Here is an 18392-nt window from a genome sequence, read left to right on the forward strand (position 1 = left end):
GCGTCAACAACATGAAAGCATCAATTCTGTTTTGTATCAACGATTCAGGCTATTGGTAGTGGTGTAATGGTGTGGGGGATATTTTCTTGGCACACTTTGGGCCCATTAGTACCAATTGAGCATCATGTCAACTACACAGCCTATCTGAGTATTGTTGCTGACCATGTCCATCCCGTTATGACCACAGTGTACCCATCTTCTGATCCAGCAGGATAACACGCCATGTCATAAAGCGCGAATCATCTCAGACTGGTTTCGTGAACATGACAATGAGTTCACTGTACTCAAATGGCCTCCACAGTCACCAGAACTCAATTCAATAGAGCACCTTAGGGATGTGGTAGAACGGGAGATTCGCATCATGGATGTGCAGCTAACAAATCTGCAGCGCCTGTGTGATGCCATCATGTCAATATGGACCAAAATCTCTGATGAATATTTCCAGTACCTTGTTGAATCTATGCCATGAAGGATTAAAGCAGTTCTGAAGGCAAAATGTGGTCCAACCCGGTACTAGTAAGATGTACCTAATGAAGTGGCCGGTGAGAGTATATTTTAATATAAATTTTCATAATAAAATAATAGTTTTTTTTTTTTTTTTTTTTACAAAAACAAAGAAAAATTTAGCAACAATCAGTAAGTGAAGAAAATCTTTGTTTGATTGACTCAAGCCATTGATTTATTTTTTGCATAAATGAATCAATGTTTCCTTCACTTTGATTCTAATCATATTCAGCATTCTTTCTCGCAGTTCGATACACTTTCATAATTACAGCACATTTATATAATACTGTAATGAGTACAAAGATAAAACAAAAGGAGTCAAATGCTTTTGCCAGAAATTAATGAATTACAAATAGCAATTGATTTGATTGAGGGACTGACTTATTTACTGAATAAATAAAACAATGTTAGGTTATAACTTTATACAAGAACTTTATACCACAGTGATTCAAATCAAAGCAGGAGAAAGACAGTCCTTGGGTGTGTACAAAAGAAAAAGGTTACACAATGGATTCTCATCTGTATTTTTAGTACACAATCTGTGGTTCAGCTGCGCTTACAAACACTGCCAGTGTGAAAGAACAAAAGCTGAATGCTGCTTCGGCTCTGTATACACACAGCTTCTGCTCTGCTGTCGCTCTGCTTGCACAATTGACTTAAACATAGCAACAACACAAGACTAAATCAGCTTATCTTCCTCGTCTTCTGTAGCACAGCTCAATCAGTCTAGTGACAATATTATGTAAATGAGAGACTTCTGTTTCACTGCATCTGGAAGATCAACGTTGTAGTCCAAACAGGCCATATATTTAGCATGGCCCTGGAAAATATATCTTCTTGAAGGCAGCATTCCAAAACCCTGGTATGGATGATCATTTTCTTCTTTGGTCCGGAACACACGGCGTCCATTTCTCCCCAAAAATACCTGAAATATTGATTTATTTGACCACAGTACATGATTCCACAGTGTGATGGTCCATCCCAGATGCCTCTGAGCCCAGAGAAGTTCACAGTGCTTCTGGACACTGTTAACATAGGGCTTCTTTTTTGCACAGTCCAGATTTAGCTGGCATTAGTTGATGTAATTGTACTTGACAAAGGTTTGCCAAAGTAGTCCAAAGCCCATGTGGTGATATTGCTTATAGATGAATGAGGATTCTTGATGCAGTGCCATCTGAGGGATTGGAGATCACGGTTGTTCAGCTTAGGCTTACGCCCTTGTTTTTACACACAGAAATTCCTTCAGATTCCTTGAATAACTTAATTATGTTACGCACTGTTGAAGGTCAAATCCCCAAATATCTTCCTATCTTTCTTTGAGGAACATTGTTTTTTAACATTTCAATCATTTTCTCACGGATCTGTTGGCAAACTGACAATCCGCGGCCCATCTTTGCTCCTAAAGGACTAGACCTTTCTAGGAAGCTGCTTTTGTACCGTCTTTCGGATGAGACGTTAAACCGAAGTCACGACTCTCTGTGGTCATTAAAAATCCCAGGATGCCTTTCGAAAAAGAGTAGGGGTTTAACATCCTGGCCAAATCTGCCCACTGGCCCCTGTTCATCATGGCCTCCTATCATCCCCATATCATAATTGGCTTAATCACTCTGTCCCCTCTCCACCAATCAGCTGGTGTGTGGTGTGCGGTCTGGCACAAAATGGCTGCCGTCGCATCATCCAGGTGGATGCTGCACACAGGTGGTGGATGAGGAGATTCCCCCTATGTGTAAAGCGCTTTGAGTGCCCAGAAAAGCGTTATATAATTGTAAGGAATTGTTATTATTATTATTAAATCATAATTACAATCACCTGTTGACATCACCTGTTTCAAATCACATCATTATTTAACCAATTTACCTGATTACTAGCCCTAAACTGCTAATGTCCCAACTTCTTTTTGGAATGTGTTGCAGGTCTGAATGACAGGAAAGGATGTATATTTACAAATTGACCAGATTAAAAAACTGTAATACAATGACTTGTCTAATTACCCTAATTAACCCAGTTAAGCCTTTAAATTGCACTTAAAGCTGAATACTAATATCTTGATATATCTAGTAAAATAGTATGTACTGTCATTATTCAAAGATAAAATAAATCAATAAATAAATCTTTAGAAATGTGTTTAGAAATATCTAAAAATTGTAGAAAAAAAATTACAGGTGGGCAAGTAATTCAGGAGGGCTAATAATTCTGACACTATATATTTTAATTCCAAGGGCCCTTTAATATATCCATACTGCAAATAATGCCATCTCTCACATTTCTTCTCTTCTGTCTGCTTCAACATGACTGGTTCTGCAGGTCACAGCTTGACATGTTGTACCGTCTCTACATGTTCTGTCTGTTTAAGCAGAAGATTCGATTAGGATCTTGAGAACCGCAGCTCCTGCAGTCTTTGGTATTCAGTGGAGTGTGATGGACTGACAGACTTCAGTCTTACCCAGTGATGAATGAAGTACACAATCCAACACTTAAGTAAATGTATAAATACCCTAATAAATCACACACTGGTAAAAGTATAAAGGCCACATTTTCAATTTCTGAATGAATCATTTGAATCAGTAAGTTGTTAACCGCAAACTTGCTCTGAATGGATCATTTGAATCAGTGAGTTGTTAACTGCAGACTTGCTCTGAATGGATCATTTGAATCAGTGAGTTGTTAAGTACAAACTTGCTCTGAATGGATCATTTGAATCAGTGAGTTGTTAAGTACAAACTTGCTCTGAATGGATCATTTGAATCAGTGAGTTGTTAAGTACAAACTTGCTCTGATTGGATCATTTGAATCAATGAGTTGTTAACTTCAGACTTGCTCTGAATGGATCGTTTGAATCAGTGAGTTGTTAACTGCAGACTTTCTCTGAATGGATCATTTGAATCAGTGAGTTGCTAAGTACAAACTTGCTCTGAATGGATCATTTGAATCATTGAGTTGTTAACTGCAAACTTGCTATGATTGGATCATTTGAATCAATGAGTTGTTAACTGCAGACTTGCGCTGAGTGAATCGTTTGAATCAGTGAGGCATTAACTGCAGACTATTTCTAAATGGATTATTAAATCTGTGAGTCATTAACCGCAGACTTAATTTGATTGGATCATTTGAATCAGTCATTCGTTAAATGCAAAGTTTTTTGAATGGATTATTTGAATTATTTGAGATGTTAACTGCAGACTTGTGCTGAGTGAATCATTTGAGTCAGTGAGGCATTAACTGCAGACTTGTGCTAAATAAAGCATTTGAATCAGTGACTGATTAACTACAGACTTACTTTGAATGGACCATTTGAATCAGTCAGTTGCTAAATCCAAACTCTTGTAATTGGATCATTTGAATCAGTGAGATGTTAACTGCAGACTTGATCTGAATGGATCACTTGAATCATTAATTCATTAACTGCAAATTTGCTCTTAATGAATCATTTGAGTCTATGAGTTGTTATCTGCAGATCTGCTTTTAATAGATCATTTGAATCAGTGATTTGTTAACTGCAGACTTGTGTTGAATAAATCATTTTGAATCAGTCAGTCGTTAACTGCAGCCTTGCTCTGAATAGATCATTTGAATCAGTGAGGCATTAATTGCAGACTTGCTTGGAATGAATAATTTGTCATTAATTTGTCGTAATTGAGTCATTATCTGGAGATTTGTTCTGAATGAATCATTTGAATCAGGGAGTTGTTGACTACAAACTTGCTCTGAATGGATCACTGGAATCATTAATTCTTTAACTGCAAACTTGATCTCAATGAATCATTAGAATGAGTGAGTCGTTATCTGCAGACCTGCTCTGTATATATCGTTTGAATCAGTAATTCTTTAACTGCAGGCTTGCATTGAATAGATCGTTTTGAATCAATAAGTCGTTAACTGCAGCCTTGCTCTGACTTGATTTTTTTAATCAGTGAGCCATTAATGGCACCCTTGCTTGAATTGATCATTTGAATCGGTGAGTCATTATCTGGAGACTTGCTCTGAATGAATCATTTGAATCAGTAAGTCGTTAACTGCAGCCTTGTTCTGAATTTATCATTTGAATCAGTGAGTCATTATTTGCAGACTTGATCGGAATGATCATTTAAATCAGTGAGCCATTATCTGAACACTTGCTCTGAATGAATCATTTGAATCAGGGAGTTGTTACCTACAGACTTGCTCTGAATGGATCACTTGAATCATTACTTCTTTAACTGCAAACTTGCTCTCAATGAATCATTTGAATCAGGAAGTTGTTAACTACAGACTTACTCTGAATGGATTCTTTGAATCATTATTTCATTGACTGCAGACATGATCTGAATTGATCATTTGAATTAGTGAGTCATTACCTGCAGACCTGCTCTGAATGGATCATTTGAATCAGTAAGTCGTAAACTGCAGACTAAAATTTGAATCAGTGAATCATTAACAGCAGACTTGCTTTCAATGGATCATGTGAATCATCAGAAATCAAATTCATGAATGAATAAGTGTAATTAGTGAACAGATCAGACTTAGATTCGTGTGCACAGCAATAATAAATAATGAAAGTAAAGAAATGAAAGTATCTAGTAAAGAACAGATACTTAGAAAAGTACTATAGTGAAGTAAAAACAGTCTTACCCCATCTGGTTTGCCGTCGGAGGCTGTAACTGTTAGTGTGTAGTGATCTGTGATCTCTCTGTCCAACGTCTTCGCCAGCAACAACAGCCCAGACCTGAAAGCAAAGACGATTCAGAAACAAACCTGAGGATTATAGAGCCAAGATGTCTAAGTGTTTTAACTTTAACAGCAGCTTTAGAAGGACAGGAGGAAAGCGTTAATTTTCACACTGTGTGCTGAGAAAAAAAGCTGAAAAGAAATGTCACAGGCACAACAGGCCAGAGCCCAAATCCAGACAAAGTGAATCATTTTCGGCTGAAATTAGTTCATCAAATACAGGCTGGATGGAATTATGGGCTGCTGAATGAAATGGCCAGGCAATATATTCACGCCTTGTGAGACTTGTGGCAATGTGAAAGGCTGAGGACATTTTTTTTTTATGTGTGCCTGAGGACGATTAGGACTGAATTAATTGTTGTCAGGAAATAGCAGCCGTTGAGGGAAAGATTGTGCCCCATTCAAATGAGTTGTAGCTTACAGTGCATGTGGTAACTTGTATATTTGTTTGCATGCCATTGGAAATGTAAATGATCTCTTGTGGAAAAGTAAGATACATGATAAACTCTATATTGTGAATGTCTAAGAACTAAATGGTGACCAGAGTCATTTTAAATAAAATAAATAAATAAATAAAATAAAACAACAACAACAAAAACAATTAATTAATAATAAAAAATGAATACATAAAGTAAAATAAAAAAATAAAATAAAATAAAAATTTAAAAAATATTAAATTAAATAAAACAACAAAAATATATAAAAATAAAATTAAAAATAAAAATAAATAAACTAAATAAAAACTATCAAATCATGAAATAAAATAAAAAGTAAAATAAAAGATAAATAAATATAATAAAATGAAATAAAAATGTAAATGTGTATATACAGCTATGAAAAAAGAGATACTGAGAAAAATGTCAGTTTCTCTGAATGTAATAGATGTTTTTAAAGTTAAGGGGTTGAGTAAATGTGTATTATTTGTTTTATTCTAAAAAGAATGGTAAAAATAGCACCAAAAATTGTTGTAGTGTACAGTGCATCTGGTAACTTTAATTTTGTTTGCATGCCAGTAACAATTTAAATGATCTCTTGTGGAAAAGATATATGCTAGACTCTATATTTTGAATGTTTGAGGACTAAATAGTAGCCATTTTGAAGTACATTAGTACAATAAAATAAAATAAAATAAAATAAAATAAAATAAAATAAAATAAAATAAAATAAAATAAAATAAAATAAAATAAAATAAAATAAAATAAAATAAAATAAAATAAAATAAAATAAAATAAAATTAAATGTGTATATACAGCTATGAAAAAAGAGAGAGATCATTATAAAAATGTCCGTTTCTCTGAATGTAATAGCTTTTTTTTTTAAAGTTATGTGTTTGAGTCAATGTGCATTATTTGTTTTATTCTAAAAGGATGGTAAAATTTGCTCCAAAAACATAAACAAACAAAAATAATAAATAAATAAACAGTTCTAGTGTCAAGTGCAAAAGGTAACTTTTATATTTGTTAGCATGCCATTGAACGTTTAAATGATCTCTTGTGGAGAAATAAGATGCTAAGCTCTATATTGTGAATGTCGGAGGACTCAGTGGAGGCCAGGCTAATTTTGAAGGACATATAAAATAAAATGTATTAAAATTAATTAAATAAAAAAATAAATAAATAAAATAAAAATGAAATAAAAACAACAAGAAATGCCATTAGTTCATCAAATAGTTTCCTTCAACAACTTCAAGCTATAAATAATAAATCCAGAGAAACTCAAAACTTTCAAATGGTCTTGGAACTATGAAAAGACCTTTTGGTGCAATGTCTGCTTTTAGAACACCGTCAAGAAGCAAACCACAATAACAAACAAACAAAAAAAATGTTAAAATATCTCAGCAAGATCTAATTGTGCTCTATTATGTTTAAAATGCTAATAAGTAACAATTGTGTTATTTATTCCTGTTGAGATCCTAATATGATTCTTTTTAAAAAATGGGATAATCTCTAGGGGACCTTTGAACATTTTGCAAATCAAAAACCCCAAAGGGAAGTAAACAAGGTATTAAGCGAGATATGAATCTTTAACAGTGCTAATTTCATCACACTTTAAGCCATTGATATTCAAGAGTGTTTTGTTCTTCTCCATCATTTAAAAAAAATCACTTCAGCTCTGTCTGATCAAACTTTTCTAAAATTAAAATGATTCCTAGGAGCCCAATTCAAGCATAAAAAAATAAAAATGTTCATTTCAATACAGCGTAGCAGTATTTCCACACATTTAGTGCATTAAAAAAAGGAAAGTGTTTGCTGAGAATGACCACACTGAAACACCACGTCCAAAAGTGGTCCAACTATTTAGCCAATTTGTTCTTTCATGTTTTCGAACAGCCAATCAAAACTCTTTCCTGACACAATATGTGCCGTAAACCCCCCAGAGGATATATGGGACGGATGGGCAACGCTCTAAATGAAATTCAAAGCAGCACCTTCAAGGCTCCGGAAGACCTCATGTATATTCATTGTGCATTCACTGCAAGCTGGTGTTGTCTGTAAATGTCTATAAGCATGCATGCGCCCTAAATTACTCGCCTACTGAATGAGTGACAATTGAAATGATAGAATACAGCCGTTTATTTGGACTGTTATAAGCAGCTGCTGCAAGATAAACTCAATCCGACATGCTGCTTCTTGAAATGCCATTTATATCTGACTAATTGTACGTACTGCCGGAAGACTTGCAATTCGTAGACTTTCACATGATGACTATTATAAAAGGATGCTGTGTCTTTTATATTATAAGAGTTTATTGTACTGTGCAACATCCTCCCCAATCAAAAATAGGGAACTCAGTGAAACTAAAGACGTAAAACTTTGAGAAACTCTGAAGTTACTTTTGCAACTTTCTTACATCAGGTGGGATCATTTGAATCAGTGAGTCATTATCTGCAGACTTGCTCTGAGTGAATCATTTGAATTAGCGAGTTGTTAACTGCAGACTAGCTTTAAGTGAATCTATGAATCCCTGAGTTGTTGGCTGCAGACTTGCTCTCAATGAATCATTTGAATCAGTGAGTCGTTAACTGCAGACTTGCTCTGAGTGAATCACTCGAACCAGTTGGTCTTTATCTGCAAGCTATCTCTGAGTGAATCATTTGAATCAGTGTGTCATTAACTGCAGACTTGTGCTAAATGGATCATTTGAATCAGTAAGCCGTTAACTGCAGATTTTTGTTAAATAAGTCATTTGAATGGGCGAGGCTTTAACTCCAGGTTTGGTGTAAATGGATCATTTGAATCAGTGAATCATTAACTGCAGACTTGTACTAAATGGATCATTTGAATCAGTGAGTCATTACAGCAGATTTGCTCTAAATGGATCATTTGAGTCAATGAGTCATTAACTGCAAACTTGTGCTAAATGGATCATTTGAATCAGTGAGTCGTTGACTGCAGACTTGTGCTAAATGGATCATTTGAATCAGTAAGCCGTTAACTGCAGATTTTTGTTAAATAAGTCATTTGAATGGGCGAGGCTTTAACTCCAGGTTTGCTGTAAATGGATTATTTGAATCAGTGAGTCATTAACTGCAGACTTGTACTAAATGGATCATTTGAATCAGTGAGTCATTACAGCAGATTTGCTCTAAATGGATCATTTGAGTCAATGAGTCATTAACTGCAAACTTGTGCTAAATGGATAATTTGAATCAGTGAGTCGTTGACTGTAGACTTGTGCCAAATTGATTATTTGAATCAGTGAGTTGTTAACTGCAGACTTGTGCTAAATGGGTGATTTGAATCAGTGGGTCATTAAGTGCAGATTTGTTCTAAATTTATCATTTGAATTAGTGAGTCATTAACTGCAGATTTGCTCTAAATAGATCATTTAAATAAGTCATTAATTGCAGACTTGTGTTAGATGGATCATTTGAATCAGTGAGTCATTAATTCCAGATTTGCTCAAAATGGATCATCTGAATCAGTGAGTCATTAACTGCAGACTTGTGCTAAACAGACCATTTAAATCAGTGAGTCATTGACTACAAATTTGTTCTAAATGGATTATTTGAAGCAGTGAGTCGTTAACTACCCACTTGCTCTAATGAATCATTTGAATCAGTGAGCTGCTGACTTGCAAGAATACACTGAAAAAAATATGTCTGCAAAACTGTTGCAAACAATTTATTTGTGTTGAATTTAATCAAACAAATAAATTTAGTAATGTTCAACTTAATTTGTTTGTTTAAATTCAGTCCAAATAAATTGTTTACAACCACTTAACGGAAAAAAAAGCTTAGTAAATCTAAGGAATCATCTTTGAATAATTTTGTTCAGTGCAGGGTATTCAAAGAAACTAAAGATGTAAAACTTTGAGAAACTCTGAAGTTACTTTTGCAATTCTCTTACATCAGGCGCGATAGATATGAATAAATAACATACTGTACTGTAAATGCATGGTTCCCCACTGTAATTACAGAGAACTGCCTCAGGTATTATGGTGAGGTAAAGTAAATATGACATTTGGAACACCATGGAGAATTCTATATGAGTGAAATCTGCTAAACATTTATGCTATCTGTTCATTTACAGTGTATTGCATAGATGTTTTCATTTAAGCAAAGAATGAAAACTTTGCACAGGGTATATTGGGGAACTGAATGATGTTGAGTCTCTAACTAAGTTTATGTGTGTGTACAAGCAATGTTGCTGGCTGCCATTCAAGTGGTGACAGGTTTAGGTCCCACAGTCTGCCTTAGTGTTGTACAAAATAATGTCATATTATTATTTTGAAGCATTATAACTTGAAATATTTGAAAAAAAAGGCTTTTGCTCTTCCTCAGACCTTTGTCACTGACAGAATGCTAGTGAATAGGTACTTGTACCTATTAATTAGATACTAGTCTCTAATGATTAAGTACTAGTGCTGAATTATTAAGGACTAGTTTCTAATACATAAGTACTAGTATCTACTTTTTTAGGAACTAGTATCTAACTAATAAGTACAGGTACCAGTACCTAATGATTAACTACTACACTGTAAAACTCAACAGTCAACTTTACCTCATGAAATGGGTGTAGTTAACTCAAAATTACTGAAAGTTAATTCTACTCATTTGAAAAGAGTTTTGAACTCAGTGTTGCAGGTAATGAGTTACCTAAATAGTTTTTTTTTTACAGTATAGGTATAATTTACAGTACTCAGCTGGTTTGAGTTCTCTTCAATTATCGGGTTTTACTGTGCTCATATTGCTTCTTTTACTCAAACGGATTAAGTTCACAGCACTCATTAGGATTAGTTTTTGAACTTAAATGGTTTGTTGCAATCGGTTTCCTCAAATGGTTTGAGTTACCTTAACTTTTTGAGTTTTAGAGTGTAGTACATAAAAAAATATGTACTAGTCCCAGCTGGAATACATACTAGTCAAAACTGAATAGTTGATATCTCAATGACAGATCCCATAGAAAAATAAAATAAAATAATTTATTACTAGTAACAACAGAATAGTTACTAGTCACTATTAAAATAAGTGCTAGTATCTAATAAATAAGAACTAGTATCTATTTAATAAGTACTAATATCTAATGAGTAAGTACCAGTACAAATTAAATGGATACTGGTATCAAATGAATACTAGTTTCTAATGAGTGAGTACTAATGAGTAAGCTCTAGTATATTTTTAAAAAACACTAGTATCTAAATTATAGGCACTAGTATTTATTGAATAAGTACTAGCACCTAATGGAATAAATACTAGTATCTAAACAATAAGTACTGGTAACATCAAAATTGATACTAGTACGGGCTATAGATTAAATGTCAAAACGACATACGACTGACTAACTATCTATCTATCTATCTATCTATCTATCTATCTATCTATCTATCTATCTATCTATCTATCTATCTATCTATCTATCTATCTATCTATCTATCTATCTATCTATCTATCTATCTATCTATCTATCTATCTATCTATCTATCTATCTATCTATCTATCTATCTATCTATCTATCTAATATTAATAGATACAACTAGTTATAATGTATGAGTGAAGGTTGACTTGAGTAGAAGTATTTTGTATTGAGTTAATTTTATAACAATGGAGTCAGGGTTTGAGTGTAATTTATAACAGTTTCTGCATCTTGAACAATCAGTGGTAATAATCAATATGACAAAAAGTGCATCTTCACTCTCTTGTCTGCTCGTGACTGAGTGCTAGCTCGCACATACGTCATAATGTGACTGGAAACTTTTGCTATGGGTTTAGTTTTACTCTCAGAAAAGCAACCAAAGACTCTCTACTTCTTCAATCAGGTGCACAGAGCAAAATAATAATAATAATAATAAAAAAAATCACAAAGAATGAAGCAATTGAAAAAAATAAATAAATAAATTGCAGACTTTAAGTTGCTTCATTCTTTAGTTTTAGTCTCAAACACAGTCGACTTACATGATACACATCACTGATTCAGCTAAAAAAACTTCTTTAATGTTCTACTGATGACAAAACGGCTGTATTTTCAATAGCCAGTGCATTTGATTTCTTGTGTGAACTATCGCTTTAACTATTGGTAATGAATCTAACCTTTATGTAAAGTGCCACCAAGTTATCAGAAAATGCTGAAATTAATGGAAACATTTTTAGTTTGTTACTAGCAACAACAGAATAGTTACTAGTCACTATCAAAATAAGTGCTAGTATCTAATAAATAAGAACGAGTATCTATTTAATAAGTACTAGTATCTAATGAATAAGTACCAGTACCAATTAAATGGATACTAGTATCAAATGAAACAATACTAGTATCTAATGAATGAGTACTAGTGTCTAATGAGTGAGCACTAGTATATTTTTAAAAAGCACTAGTATCTATTGAATAAGTACTAGCACATAATGGAATAAATACTAGTTTCTAAAAAATAAGTAACATGATAATAGATACTAGTACGGGCTATAGATTAAATGTCAAAACTGCTTGCATCCATCCATCCATCCATCCATTCATCATCTATCTGTCTGTCTGTCTGTCTGTCTGTCTGTCTGTCTGTCTGTCTGTCTGTCTGTCTGTCTGTCTGTCTGTCTGTCTATCTATCTATCTATCTATCTATCTATCTATCTATCTATCTATCTATCTATCATTAATAGATACAACTAGCTATAAATTATGAGTGAAGGTTGACAATTTTAAGACTTGATTAGAAGTATTTTGTATTGAGTTCATTTTAAAACAATGGAATAGAGAATGAAGCAAGTGAAAAAATAAAAATAAAAAGTTTGCAGACTTTAAGTTGCTTCATTCTTTCGTTTTAGTCTCAAACACAGTCGACTTACATTATACACATCACTGATTCGGCTAAAAAAAACTTCTCTAATGTTCTACTGTATTTTCAAAAGCCAGTGCATTTGAATTCTTGTGTAAACTATCCCTTTAACTATTGGTAATGAAGCTAACCTTCGTGTAAAGTGCCACCAAGTTATCAGACACATCTTGGCACCAAAACAGAGCAGGTGAGTTGTCAATTTAGCCTCAGCTGAGTTTCGAAGATCTCAAAATCCATTTAAAACTCTTACATCTCTTCTGCTTGAAAACCTATCACAGTCATTTGGAACTTTCCCAAATAATTCCGCTTTAAAATTCCATTCCGCTTACTTCATGAAAGGATCCTCCTGCACTTCCAACCCCCCTCAAAGTGCTTTTTTAAACATGTACTTTATATTATCATATTCACCCTCCAGCCAGACTTTTCCAGACTCTGCACTTACACAATCCTCTCTAACAGACAGTTCTATCGAAAACTCTGCGGGGAGTGGAAAGCATTGTGAGACTGGGGAGAAGAAGGGATAGTAACTATGAGAAATAAAGGCACAGGTAGTTTAAGAAATTTAACCATAGTTGTAACATTCTTCACTTGCTGCATTGAAAGGACAGCATCATTAGACATGCATTTGTGACTTCCTGCCTAAATAACCGGAGAAGAGGATCAGGAGTTTATTTGGGCTAAAGCTGAAATGCCCTTTGGTGCCCTACACACACTAAGCAGTATAATATGCTTTACTAAACGCATTACTAAAAGAAAGAGAGTGTGAGATATCAGCCACCATTCTAACCTAATGTCGTTTACTCTATCTACACAGTGCTAAATCTAATAAACTGATTTTAGGGGTTGCTCTAAAAAGTATTCTTGGTCCTCCACTGCAGAAGCTGAAATGTATTAAGTTGTTGTTGGAAGGCGGATTTATTTATTTTTTTTCAGGTCTTATTAATTATGCATCATGTTAGTCTCAGAATGTAATCTGAATCCAGTGCATTTCAGGACGTGGCTAACCAAAATACATATTTCATAGAGAATAAGTCTTTGTTTCTCTGAATATTCCTGCATGTATAGAGTAAAGGCTGAGCTTTTTAATATTTTTGGGGTCAAATATACATTTAAAATTACATTTTTATGATAACACTTTACAGTAAGATTCCATTAGTTATTGTTAATTGGTGTATTTACCCTGACAAAAATAATAAACAACACATTTATTACAGTGTGTATGCATCTTTGTGAAACGTTAACCAATGAAAATAAAGTTGTTCATTGATAGTTGTTAACTCACAGTCCACTAACTAATGTTAACAAGCCTGATTTTGTATTTGAATAATACATTTAGTAAATTGAATTATGATTAAGAAAAATCATCAACAAATATTGTTCATTGACTAACATTAACTAATGGAAAATTAATGTAAGCGTGGCCCTTTTTATTATTATCTACAGTTGAAGTCAGAATTATTAGCCCCCTCTTGATTTTATTTTTCTTTTTAAAAATATTTCCCAAATGATGTTGAACAGAGCAAGTACATTTTCACAGTATGTCTGATAATATTTTTCTTATGGAGAAAATCTTATTTGTTTTATTATTATTATTATTTTTTAAAAAAACATTTTAAGGTCATAATTATTAGCCCACGTCTGATACCAAATGATCCACTAGAAGTCAAGTTATTATTTGTTGTTCCTAAAACTTGGATAGGTGACAAGACTTTTGTCAGGTAGTGTATAATATCCCTGCTGAAAAATCCAGCTTAAACCAGCCTAGGCTGGCTGGCTGGTTTCAGCTGGTTGATCAGCCTGGTTTTAGAGGGGTTTTGGCCATTTCCAGGCTGGTTTCCAGCCATTTCCAGCCTGGTCTTAGCTGGTCAGGCTGGAAAATTACCAGCTAAAACCAGCTAAAACCATCTTGACCAGCCTGGTTTAAGCTGGACATAGCTGGTCTTGGCTGGGCTCCCAGCCTGGCTAGGCTGGTCAAGCTGGTTTAGCTGGTAATTTTCCAGCCTGACCAGCTAAGACCAGGCTGGAAATGGCTGGAAACTAGCCTGGAAATGGCCAAAACCCCTCTAAAACCAGGCTGGTCAACCAGCTAAAACCAGCCAACCAACCTAGGCTGGTTTTAGCTGTTTTTTTTTCAGTAGGGATACTATACTATACTATACTATACTATACTATACTATACTATACTATACTATACTATACTATACTATACTATACTATACTATACTATACTATACTATACCAATAAGCGTTTGATTCTCTGAATTGTTGCATGTGCGTGTAAAATTGTTATTTGTGAAAATGTAAAATACCATTTGTATCATTATTTATATTTGAAAAATGGCACTTATTCCTGCAGAATAAGAATTCCGTCAAATTTTAGCAGCCATTACTTTCCAGTCCACAGTGTCATTATCTATTACAATCATTCCTTAATATTCTGATTTAACGCTCAAGAAACGTCAATATCATTATCATCATTGAAACATTCACATCATTATGTCATCGTAAAATAAACAATAAAGACAGTCAGCATGAGGCAAAGTACATATACATGTAAAACAGGCTGCTTTCTGCATGTAAAGCAAAGTTATTGTTGTGTCCGACTCCCAATTAAATCATCCCCTTCGCTTGCTTTTTGAACCCTAAAATGGAGGATATTGGCAGAATAGCAGGTTAGCAGCTTTTCAAAGGGAGCTTACGTTTGGGAGACTTCAAAGACATTGTTTGGATCTCCTTTCTGGATGCTGTACGTAATGGGATCTTTTTCACGGTCCGTTGCCTGCAAATAACAGAAAGCATTTTTGCGTTACACTAATTCAATTATACTCAGAAAGTGTCCGTGTACAAACTGTACCAAGACGGTAACATTTTTAAATGACTACACGGTATGAATCGTTTATGAAGCATTAGCAAATAGATCACTCATTATTTGTTAAGCATTAACTCTACATTAATACAATAATTAGTAAGAAGTTTATAACTACAGCTACAAATGCTGAATTCTTGACTTATAAGCACTTGTTTAATGTGCTTAATGATTGTATTTTCATACTTTGTTAATGATACAGTTTTCATTACTAAATTAAGTATTGCATTATGTATCAGCCGGTTATTTAAGAATAGTTGGTGTTTAAGATCATTCCAATTGTATAAACTATTAAAATAAACATGTATACATCTTATTATTCAGGCTTACATCTTATTATGAACTCAACTTCATCCAAAAGAAGACACTTTAAGCAAGAAAAGCATTAAAACAAGTGGTGGATGAGTTAAAGGTGCAGTAGGTGATTGTCTTCAGTAACATTTTTGGTTGTGCTGGTAGAAAGTCTCTTTACATTCCAATAGTAATGATTTAAGTGATCTAAATGTATTCATATTGAATTGACTACTTTCAATTTCATAAGGCTCATTCTATAGCATCGATCATGTAGATTTTTATCTAGTTAACAGCTAAGTTAATCTAGTTATCTAGTTAATAAGTAAATTTTCCACCTAGCTTGCTTTACTCAGGTGAAAGTTTATATTCACATCACTTTGATTTATTTTTGAACAACGACAACCTGCGACGCACTCTCTATATTGTTTACTATGCTACTTTGAATATTCGGTCTGAAATAGCATGTAAATATGGCTTAGTATTGAGTGTAATTCCTGCACGCCGCCGGCCAAGCACCATAGTCGAATTGTAGTATTATAAAGTGCTATAAAGTTTCTTTCATCTTTATATTATGTCATCTTTACGGTGCACATTCTTGATTTCAGGAGGCGTAACTTTGGACGGCAAGGGACGAACTGTGTTTTCAAAGCTATGTTAGCATTTTGGCAGATCACCTACTGCACTTTTAATGATGACAGAAATTGAATTTTGGATGAACTACTCCTTTAAATCTTGTATTTATTTTTACTTCTGCTGATTTCATTTAGCCTATAAAATTAATAAATGTTGTGCTTATTTGTGAAGAGCAACTCGTCAAGCTTTACTGATTGTAAAGTTAAAGAAATGTTTCACTCCAAAAATCTACATTTACTCACATATTACTCTCCCTCAAGTGGTGCCAAACATTTATAAGTTAATCACAAAAGAATATATTTTGAAGAAAGCTTTAAACCTGTAACCATTGACCACCACAGTAGAAAAAAAGTCTTTGTGTTCAGCAGAAGAAAGAAACACAAACTATTCTGAAACTAAATCAATTGTTGAAAATTGTCTAAAAATTTGACTTTTCCTTCAGAGGAAAAAAAGAGAAGAGGCTTTTCATATAAGTGTAATACATACTGTGTAAAGTGTTAAATACTATAAAACATACAGTTGAAGTCAGAATTATTAGCCCCCCTGAATTATTAGCCCCCTTGTTTATTTTTTCCCCAATTTCTGTTTAATGGAGAGAAGATTTTTTCAACACATTTCTAAACATAATAGTTTTAATAACTCTTTTCTAATAACTGATTTATTTTATCTTTGCCATGATGACAGTAAATAATATTTGACTAGATATTTTCAAGACACTTCTATACAGCTTAAAGTGACATTTAAAGGCTTAACTAGGTTAATTAGGTTAACTAGGCAGGTAATTAGGCAAGTCATTGTATAATGATGGTTTGTTCTGTAGACTATTGAAAAAAATAGCTTAAAGGGGCTAATAATTCTGACCTCAAAATGGATTTTAAAAAATTAAAAACGGCTTTTATTCTAGCCGAAATAAAACAAGTAAGACTTTCTCGAGAAGAAAAAACATTATCAGACATACTATGAAAATTTCCTTGCTCTGTTAAACATCATTTAGGAAATATTTAAGAAAGAAAAAAAATTAAAAGGGGAGCTGATAATTCTGACTTCAACTGTATATATTTATTTATATAAAAGGAGAGTAAATTATGACAGAATACATTTTTTTTTGTGGAAAATCCCTGTAATTGTCACAATTGTACAATAACCTAAAAGGAGAAAATATATTAGGAAAACCAGGGTAATGCTAACTTCTTGGTTGACCTACTAAATACAGGTAATATATATTGACTGCAGCACTCGATTAGTAATAAATCTGATGGTTCTTTAGGTAACGGCTCATATTGGTAAGTGACCTCCCTTACCTGTATGTTGAGCAGTGTGGCTCCAGTCCTCATGGCTTCGCTGATCTCCAGGCTGTAAATGAGCTGTGGGAAACGAGGAGGACTCTGGTTGTTTGGTGGCAGAACTTCAATGTAAACCGTAGTGATGGAACTTCTGGAGAAACAAAAAGGAAAACAATTAAACAAATATATTTTGTTCCCTCACCTGGCAGGGTTCCGAACTTGAGCGATCTGACTCAATATCAACATTGTGAGGCTGACTTGAAGGTTGTTCAGAGCTTTTATTATCATGTTGCCTTCAAGGATACTTCGTTTTAGCATTTGTATGCGTCCTTCAAAGACTAGGCAATTGTAAAATGCATTGTGACAGGCTGTGACAAAAGAGAAAGAAAAAAGAGAAGTTCCCTCATGAGATAAAAGTAAATGCACTCAAAGTCTAAAATTCAGATCTTCGAGGGTTTTTTTAATGCTCACAAAGGCATTATTACACAAGACAATATTATACAAATCAGTATCATTGTTGTTGTTCTGTCTGTTTATTTTTTATTGTTTTTATTGTCAGAAACCAGAAAGGTTTTTAAAGGTTATTATGAGCATTTTATGGGTTTTAAAAGAAACTTCTGTAATATTTTATTTATTTGTTTATTTATTGTTTGTATTGTCACATAATAAATCATGCCAATATGGTGATTAACAGCTTAAAATGGGTTTTAAAGGTTTTTAAAGGTTATTCTGAACATTTTATAGGTTTTAAGGGAAACCTCTGTGATGATTTGTATTATTTATTTATTTATTTATTTATTTATTTATTTATTTATTTATTTATTTATTTATTTATTTATATT

The 18392-nt window shown here is 33.5% G+C and overlaps 1 protein-coding gene across 1 annotated transcript in view; it reads right to left on the reverse strand.

Annotated features, from left to right (window-relative positions):
• pcdh15b (protocadherin-related 15b) overlaps window positions 1-18392 on the reverse strand; it is a 464565-nt gene that overhangs the window by 216554 nt on the left and 229619 nt on the right. Inside the window, exons 16-18 of the mRNA XM_056468996.1 lie at window positions 17569-17701; window positions 15174-15253; window positions 5113-5206 (exon numbers count right to left, since the gene is read on the reverse strand). Coding sequence (XP_056324971.1) covers window positions 5113-5206; window positions 15174-15253; window positions 17569-17701 — 307 coding nt within the window. The remainder of the gene's footprint in view (window positions 1-5112; window positions 5207-15173; window positions 15254-17568; window positions 17702-18392) is intronic.

This window comes from Danio aesculapii, chromosome 12, assembly GCF_903798145.1.
Source record: "Danio aesculapii chromosome 12, fDanAes4.1, whole genome shotgun sequence".
In the NCBI taxonomy this organism is placed as follows: domain Eukaryota; kingdom Metazoa; phylum Chordata; class Actinopteri; order Cypriniformes; family Danionidae; genus Danio; species Danio aesculapii.